Source organism: Arachis ipaensis, chromosome B3 (assembly GCF_059453495.1).
Source record: "Arachis ipaensis isolate K30076 ecotype BB chromosome B3, ASM5945349v1, whole genome shotgun sequence".
Taxonomy (NCBI): domain Eukaryota; kingdom Viridiplantae; phylum Streptophyta; class Magnoliopsida; order Fabales; family Fabaceae; genus Arachis; species Arachis ipaensis.
Genome location: NC_142438.1, coordinates 24,552,167 through 24,561,455, shown reverse-complemented (window position 1 = coordinate 24,561,455; position 9,289 = coordinate 24,552,167). Strand labels below are relative to the sequence as shown.

At 40.1% G+C, this 9,289-nt stretch overlaps 1 protein-coding gene across 1 annotated transcript; it reads right to left on the bottom strand.

The window, feature by feature from the left end:
• Window positions 1-5,579: 5,579 nt before the first annotated feature.
• Window positions 5,580-7,759, bottom strand: LOC107632737 (uncharacterized). Its single transcript, XM_016336399.1, has 4 exons — window positions 7,671-7,759; window positions 7,018-7,553; window positions 5,703-6,923; window positions 5,580-5,587 (listed from the first exon to the last, which is right to left on the bottom strand). Exons 1-4 carry the CDS (start codon window positions 7,757-7,759, stop codon window positions 5,580-5,582), a joined length of 1,854 nt encoding a protein of 617 aa, XP_016191885.1.
• Between the last annotated feature and the right edge of the window lie 1,530 nt (window positions 7,760-9,289).

The window sequence follows — 9,289 nt, the reverse complement described above, 5'->3', positions numbered from 1 at the left end:
TATTTAACTTACTTTTAATATATAAATGTTTTACTATAACAAGCTTTTAAGTATCATCAAACATATATATAAGGTAAAAAAAAAGAGCTTTTAGTATGTGCTAATATTAGCTCACATCTTGTTTTATTTGTTACGATTGTTATTTAAACGAGAAATTCTAAGTGTCAGTAATTTTTAATATTTTTAGTTATTATTTAATTAGTATAAATATTAAATTATTTTTAATAAATAAATTTTATTAATTTATATATAAAAATTTTAAAAAATATGAATACAAACTGTATTAATTTATGTGTATAAAATTTTAATAAATATAAATATAAATTATATATTATTTGTGTATAAATATTTATAAATTAAATATAAATATAAATTATTACTAATTAAATATTAATAAAAATTAATAATATTTACTGATTATATTATATAGCTAATTCTATAATACTTATAAGTTAATATTTAAATTTTGTCCAACTTAATTTTTTAGTAAATTTTTATTTTTTTAAAATTATTTATTTTTATATTTTTTAAATTAAATATTAATTTTAACATTTTTTAATAAGTAGATACTATTTTGTAAGCACTATAATATTCACCATCCTGAATTGCTTGAAAAAAACTAATAAAGAACTTTTTCATTTTGACACCGAAGTACACGTTTCTAATAAGGTAAAAATGATAGTGAAGCCTTCATTTTACAAGAACCTTTCACATGCGTAAGGTGGCTAGTGGTTTATTTTCAATTAATCTTCTTTTTGTTGCACTTGCACCCCCACAGCTACTAATTAATTATTATCAAACGCACACGCCAAGTTGCCAACGATCCATTTAAATTTTAAAGCCAAAAGAAATTAAAACGGAGAAACATATCAAAAACACTTTAATAATGATGTACAGTTACCAATAAGTTCGTCATGCGTATGATTCAATCATTCAAGATATGATTTTATATAAAGTTTGTTATATATATAAATCTTTTTCGCATATAAATTTATACAAATCAGCCCAAATTCAATAAAAACAATTTTTAATTTGAAGAGCATATAAATATGCGCTTTCTTAATTTTAAATAGTACAAAATGAAAAATAGTTTTTTTTAATGTTTGTATTTTACATTCTTCCTCCTTCTCCTTCTTCTTTTCCTTCTTCTTCGCATTTTCATCTTCATCGTGGTTCTTTTTATTGTTGTTATTGTTGTTGCAAATTTTTCCTCCTACTCTTTCTATTGATTTGTAATATTATGTATTTTTTCTTTTTTTTTTTAATTTTTCTCCCAAGAAGAATTATAAGAAAACGAAATAAGAAGATGAGGAAGAAGAAGTAGTAGAAGATGAGAAGGAGGAAGAGGAAGAGTTATGAATTATGCAGAACTTATCAGAATAAAAATTCATTCAAATATCTTCGTGTTACACCCAAATATCTTCATGTTACACCCAAATTTACTGCAAATACAGAAAAATATTTCTTCTAATACTGCATTTTTTTCTTCTTCTTCTTTTCCTTATTTCTTTTTTTTTTCTTTTAGTTAAATAAATGTAAGTTCATCATCTTTTAAGTAATTTTTTGCAGTATTATGTGTTTTTTCTTCGTCTTTGTTTGATTTTTTTGTTTTTATTCTTGTTAAGAGAGTAAAATAAGAAGAAATTTGAGAAGGTAAAACAAAAAGGAAAAGATGAATAAGGAAAAAAAGAAAAAGATGGTGATGATGATAAAAAAAAGAAGCAGTAGAAAATAAGGAGGAGGAAGATGAAGAGTTTTGAATTATGCAGAACTTATCTGAATAAAAATACACCCAAATATCTTCGTGTTACACCCAAATATTTTTGTGTTACACCCAAATTTACTGCAAATACAGAAAAATATTTCCTCTAATGCTGCATTTTTTTCTTTTTTTTTTCTTTTAGTTAAATGAATGTAAGTTTATCATTTTTCAAGTAATTTTATAGCATTATGTGTTTCTTCTTTTTTGTTTGATTTTTTTGGTTTTATTCTTGTTAAGAGAGTAAAACAAGAAGAAACTTGAGAAGGTAAAACAAAAAGAAAAAGATGAATAAGAAAAGAAGAAGAAGATGGTGATGATGATTAAAAAAAAAAAAGAAGTAGTAGAAGATGAGGAGGAAGAAGAGGAATAGTTTTAAATTATACAAAACTTATTAGAATAAAAATACACTTAAAATTCTGAAAATACACCCAAATATTTTCGTGTTACACCTAAATATCTCAATGTTATACCCAAATTTGCTGTAAATATAGAAAAATATTTTCTCTAATACTACAATTTTTTTTTTTCTGAATTGAACCACATCTCAGCCACTTGATTGGATTCAAAACAATAAAAGGAGAAGAAGAAATTTCAATAAAAAAAAGAGGAAGAGGAGGATGAGGAAGAGGAAGAGGTGGTATTGATGACGACGATAACGAAAAAGAAAAAAAACGTGCAATAACAACACAAAACGAGGGCTTTTTTATATAAATATGCATTGGAATCACTTTTTTTCCCAGAATACGCATGCTTCCAAAATTTTGCCGAAATGCGCATGCTCATATCAGGTACTTCGCCCACGAGATGGAGATGCACAGCATTTCAGAAGCGGCGCCAGCGAAATGGAGGAAAGAGGAACCAGGGTCTCCAATTCGTGCCTGCCACCAAGGACTTGAGGCACCTCCAGGACGGCGCACACGAAATGGAGCTTCTCATGCTCACCGGCCACGAAATGGCCCATTTAGTTGGCGGCGACCACGAGTTGGGGACTTCGTTCCTGGCGGGCACGAATTGGACGGTCAAAGCGGCTGCAGCAGGAAGCTCACATGCATTGGCGTATTCGGGTGGCAGGGTTGTATTGGAAATGGAGCCAGGAGTGTTATAAAAGGAGGGTGGGGAGAACCTTCATGCACCGTGAAATTGAAATAGGGGTAGAAAAAAAAAGTTGAGAGTGATAAATGAAAGCTGAGAGTGGGTGAGTTTGTGGTGGTGAGTTTTAAAAAAAAAATTAAAACTAAATATGAGTGGGGGAGAGGTGAACGTGGAGGAAAATTTGAACCGGTTGGACAAACTTCACATAGCGGCACATTTATTCCATAAGGTTAGTTTACTTTAAATTTTTGGATTGCCGTTGTTAGGAAATGTTATAACTAATTTCGTCAATATTTAAAAATTTTATATAGTATTCGTAACTTTTGTTTTTCTTGGCTTTTTATGTTGTAGCCCACACGTGTTCTTACTCCGCATGGCACGCTGGTTGATGTTTTCATGTTAGAGGCTGAGGATCCAACCATGGCAATTAGGCGGGAGAGGCTTGAGCCTTATCTGAGACGCACTGGATTTTATCATGCCTCGTTGATCAAGCGCTTCGAGTACGACAATCCACTTATTAGTGCCTTTGTCGAACGATGGCGACCGGAAACTCATACTTTTCATCTCCCTTGGGGTGAGTGTACCATAACCCTAGAAGATGTAGCCATGCAGTTAGGTCTACCTGTTGATGGTCAGCCTGTTAGCGGTACGTTAAGGTTATGGAGTAAGTTTCACCAAAGAGATATTTGGGAATGGTGTCATGAACTATTAGGTGAGGTTCCCGCAGGACACGTAGGGACAACGAAGTACAACATCAAGCTGAAGTGGCTCAGAACTCGTCTTCAACAGATGCCCCTTAACCTAGATGATAATGGCCTCATGCAGTATGCACGATGTTACATACTTTACCTGTTGGGAGGCGTCCTTCTTCCAGACAAGGCCAACAACACAGTCCATGTTCGATATCTGCCTTTACTGGCTGAGTATGATGCCATAGGCACCTACAGTTGGGGCAGTGCCGTCCTCTGTTGGTTATATCGTGCTATGTGCCTAGCAACATATTACAGTGTTGAGGGTATGGCCGGGTGTCACACGTTGCTCATGTCGTGGATATACTACATATTACCGTTTTGGGCCCCGAATGTCACCACACCCTACAGTTTTCCTTTAGCCACTAGGTATTTTATTGGTCTCCATACTTTGTGAATTTTGTCAATTATCCTTTCATGACGGAAATAGATTTTTTAATAAAGTCTGACATTGTGATACAGGTGGGCAGGGAAAAAAGGACAAAATGACTATGCTGAGCAGCGCCTACTTAGGCACCGGTTGCGGTTGGATAATCTGCAGGTCGACGAGGTTGGTGCCCGTTGTTATTAATATGTTTTCAATAACAACTTATATGGATGTTGTGACGGGGTTCCTTTTCTTTGCAGTTTGTTTGGCAACCGTACTTGGAGCCTTGGATTCTGTCTAGAGTTCCTGCCGAATTCCTCGGCCATCCGCATGGAGATTTCTATACCGCCGTTGTGCCGCTAATATTTTTCAGGTGGATTGAGATCCTAAATGTTGATCGGGTGTTGCGACAGTTTGGGGGAAAGCAAGGACCTCCAAACCCTCCGCTTAATATAGATACCTTCCATCGACAATCGGCTCGTAATGATGACGGATGGTGGCCGGTTCGACTATCCGAGTGGTTTGAGGTATGGGCCAACCGGCGCACGGATGCATACCGGCTGCAGATTGATCGTGCAGATACATTGCGTCCCAGTCAGGATTACTATAGGTGGTACTCTCAGAGAATAAGGAGGTTTCTGTCCACCCCTAATGCATTACATGACCCGAGAGGTGACGTTGTACCCGCAGACGCGCCGGCGGAGTATGGCAGAGGCCCCGTGGTTAATTTGCCTCCGGTTCCCCGAGACCATCGCCGTCGCCGTCCCCGGAGGGTCAGAGTTGAAGATCAAGCAGAACATGCGGAGGGTGAGCAAGATTTGCCTGAACAAGACCGACCCAGTTTTGAGCCTGACATGGGACACCATATTCCATCGCATGCTCCTCCAGCCGCAGTAGACTACTACTACCCGCAGCCGGTTGTATCAGCGGACCCCCCCAGCCATCTTCCATTCAGCAAGTTATGCCATATCAGAGTAGCTTCGAGGTTGGGGGTTCATCCCAAGGAGGTACGCAAGACTTGATAGATTCTATGGACAGAGTTGGGTGGACAAATTTCTCTTCCTTATTCGACGGGTTGGACCACTTCATTCCTCAGCAGTCATCCCCACACACACCGACAGATCTTGCACTCGCCCTGCCTCGCTCCGACACGTACACTCAGGCTGCCTATGCGGGGATGAGATCTGCTTCTGTTGGTGACACGGCTGTTTCTCCACTTCGACCATATGACGCTATGCAGATGCCCAGACGACGTCTCTCATACACGGGGGCTGATGCTACCCCGGAGGAGGTTGAGGGACCTGCTGCTCGTCCCCGCCGGGACACTCGAGCCCCCTCGTGTGGCACAGGCGGTAGATTGGGTCACGACCACCATTAGTGTTATGTTAGTTTATTTCTGTTGTTGTTTTTACATGTTAGTTTTGTTGTCTGTAACTCCTACTTGTTTTCATTCGCGGGTTCGTTAGTTATCTAAGGCGTATGTGATGTTTCGTTAGTTGTTTATGTGCTATTTTGCTATTTGTTTTAAGTATGGACTTTATCATCATTAAAATATAAACGACAATGCAAATGTAACACAGACAACAAAATCAACCTTCATTAAATATGATTAAGACACTACATTTGGGAACAAAATACATTACACATGAAATGGATGAAACTTAGCTTGACGAAACATGCGGACAATTGCGCCTGGTATGTCCTGGTGTCCTGCAAAGGCCGCACCTCTTACCTGGTCCCGGCTCAACGTCGTCCATTTCATTCCGAATCCTAGTAGACACCGGACGTCCTTCCATTGAACGTCGTAGGAGGGGGTTGGGATGAAGACGGCGTCCTTCTCGAGGGGGCCATATCTCCTCATCCGACATTGGCTGGAATTCCTTTTCGTATACCCGAAACACGCTCTCAACACGGTAGACTAAATCAACGTACTGTTGCCAGTCCAATCTCGCATATGCGCAGGCGGCCAAGGCATGTGCACAGGGATAGTGTAACGCCTGGAAGAAACCACAGTCATATCTGCGGTACTGAAGGTTAACCCGGAACCGTGACTGCACCCCTACAGCAGCTATCTCGTCTACCGTGAAAATAGTAGTATTCCTATCGTACGGCGTCACTAACATCTGCGGAATCCCCTCACGGTTCGCTAGTATGGCTTTTTGCAAGAACTGTGAGAACACCTGACCGCTTGCAATCTGCGCTTGTGCTTGCCGACCCTTGAGGACGAACAACTCATTCAGGCGATGGTAAGTAGACTTCACAATTGCACAGACTGGTAGATTTCTGGCACCCTTCAGCACGGAGTTGATACACTCAGAAAGATTGGTTGTCATGTGACCATATCGCCGGCCCTCATCAAGGTGCTGCAGCCATTTAGGTGGCTTTAACCCTCGGATCCACTCCATCATCTGCGGAGATGTAACTGGATCCTCGCTACTAATAAGCTCTAGGTAGTACTGCGACTGCTCTTGCGTTTTCGAATATGCAGCATTAACCAGGTGTCTTTTGGCTTCCTTACTCTTGAAACTGGTTGCGAAGTTGGAGGCAATATGTCGTACACAATACACATTGTGTTCCCATCCACACCCCTCACGCTCCAATGCCGCCTTTATTGCCGCATGCCTATCGGATATAAGCAGAACTCCTGGCCGAGTTGCGACATGCCTCCTCAAATTGGTGAGGAAGAAGTACCATGAATCTGTGTTCTCTCTCTCAACTAGTGCGAAAGCCACCGGTAGAATGTTGTTATTGTCATCCTGTGCTATGCCCATGAGAAGGGTGCCTGCGTACTTACCATACAAGTGTGTTCCATCCACTGACACCAGTGGTTTACAGTGCCTAAAAGCTTCAACACACGAAGGGAACGACCAGAAGACCTGGTGGAACATGACACTCTCACGGTCGAGTGTGTTTCCCACATAATAAGGTCGCGTTTCGAGGTCAACAATTGTCCCTGGTGCGAAAATGCGTACTAAGTTATTACCATGTTAAGGACTCAAAGGATAGTAAATATCAAAGACCATTCGATAATAAAACGCAACTAATACCTGGGACGAAAGCCTGCAGAGCAGTGAGGTATCTACGCAGCTGGTCATACGACTCCTCCCAATCGCCAAAGATCCTTGCGATTGCCTTTTGCTTCGCGTGCCAAACCTTCTTGTATGACACCTTGTAACCGTACGCTGACTCTACCGATCCTTGCAATACCTTTACACATATTGTTGCATCAGCATGCACCATGGGAAATATGTGCTGACAAATGACATTACTGTCAAGTTGAGCGTGGTCTTGAGACATTGAACTTGCCAAGCAACTGTGAGGCCCTAGGTACTTACGGATTTTCCAAAATCTAGAGGATCTCGTCTTCGCAACCCGTACCATCCAGCGACATTGATCCCCGAACTGCTTGCATCGACATACGTACCTAGTTTGGTCTGACTCTACCACCTTATATTCTGCACTCCTGCGGATGTTGTAGTTTTTGACTGCTAGCATCGCTGTTTCCCGATTAGGAAATTTCAATCCAATCTCGAGCTCCATCTCTCCTGACAAAGGGTAGCTGCTCGGTCCGTCCTCTGCGTTACTGGATTGCATTGCTCCAAGATTTAGGGACAGGCAGTATGCTGGAGTGGTTGATGATACACCACCACCTACCGGTTCGACCCGTGTTGCCGGAACAGCATTTTCATGCAGAGGCTACGTCTCCGGAACGGCTTCTGCCTCACCATCACTGAAATCTTGAATATCATCCTCGTCAGATGAATCTGCAATAGCATCATCAAGAACCATATCGACCCCAAAATGTGTAGAAGGGGCGGGGCGTGCAGCACGAATACCAGCACTCTATTCCCGCGGGACGAACGCGTTGAAACTTGGACTTGGGGCCCTACTAGTATCCCGAGCCGGAACAAAATCAGTCGCCCCAACATTTCTCACACCCTCCACATTATTCGAACTGGATGAGCTTCCACCAATTTCTTGAAGATTCAGACAAAGCTCCAACGAATAGATGCTTCCTATGCTGCGATGGTAAGAAAACATCATCGACACATGCTGATCGGATTTTATTTGCATTTTTTGATAGGAAAACGAGTTGGCCACTGCAACAGGCATCCTGTAAGTCAGCTTCTTGATTTCTTTTTTTCCAACCATTCCGGTATGCATCAGAATCAGATTCTTCAACTCTTGCAACGATGTCTGTGGTGGAATCATTATCCACAGTGGATCATCGCAAACGAATGTAATACCTTCTGCTGTATGAGAGATTTCACCGTTTGGGTATATAATCACGTAAACGTTCTCCGAAGCCATAGAAATAGCAACTAAATCTTAAGACCAGAAATTCTTTAAGAAAGAAAGAGGGAAAAGAATTGAGAGCAACTTTTGAGAGTGAGACGAGAGTGAAGATACTGCCTTCTTTCGGGTCATCTGCGAGCCTTTATATAGCCAAATTCTGGTCTCATTTCGTGTGCGGTAGACCTGAGTTCATTCCAATTCGTGGCCGCCGCCCCAGAATTTGCCCCATTTCGTGGATGGCAGCCACAACATGGCTCTCCTTCCATTTCGTGGGAGGCAGCCACTAAATGGCTCTCCATTTCGTGTGCGCCAAAGTTGAGTTGGAACAAGCACCTCTCTCCTCCATTTTACTGGCGCTGGTTGTAAAATGGTGTGCATCTCCATTTCGTGGCCGATGCTCTTGATATGCGCATGCGTATTCTCGGAAATAAAGTGTTTCTAATAATTATTTATATAAAAAAGCCCAAAACAAGTGAATATAAATAATTTGTAAAAACTTATATAAAAAAAATATTTATATGTAAAGAATAATTCCTTATTTTATCTCACTGTACACTACATACATATTATTTAACACACTTTGGTTTAGGAGATCCATATCTTTGCATGGCTCGCGTGCCCTTAATTCAATATTCATAGATAGATTTTAATCAAGAGAACCAAGTAATATAAACTATATTAACACTTAATTTTCCTAAAACAATAGCAATAACTATATTATACAAGGTTTCAATCTCAAATAAATGAAAGATCCAAGTTTTGAGAATTTAAATTTCGTCTTAATTTATGCATGCAGCAATTTATTGATGAACTTAAATTAAACCGTCCGACTGAAAAAGATGGTGTGGAAAAAAATGAGAAGATAAGTTTCTAAAACGAAGGTCATGTGAAAGGAGGCACATACATGTGGTAGGAAGAGGAAGGTAACAAATTCTCCTGGGGTCAACACTGACATATGCTCAGTCGTCTCTGTTATCCAAATCCAAATAGTATAGGATATTCTGAAATCATCACACCATGCTA

Coding starts and splice junctions, on each gene's coding strand:
- LOC107632737 (XM_016336399.1), bottom strand. CDS start 7,759: ATGGTTCTTGATGATGCTATTGCAGATTCATCTGACGAGGATGATATT. Junction 7,554..7,670: donor GCAGAAGCCGTTCCGGAGAC/GTAGCCTCTGCA, acceptor AATGCAATCCAG/TAACGCAGAGGACGGACCGA. Junction 6,924..7,017: donor TCTGCAGGCTTTCGTCCCAG/GTATTAGTTGCG, acceptor TTTTCGCACCAG/GGACAATTGTTGACCTCGAA.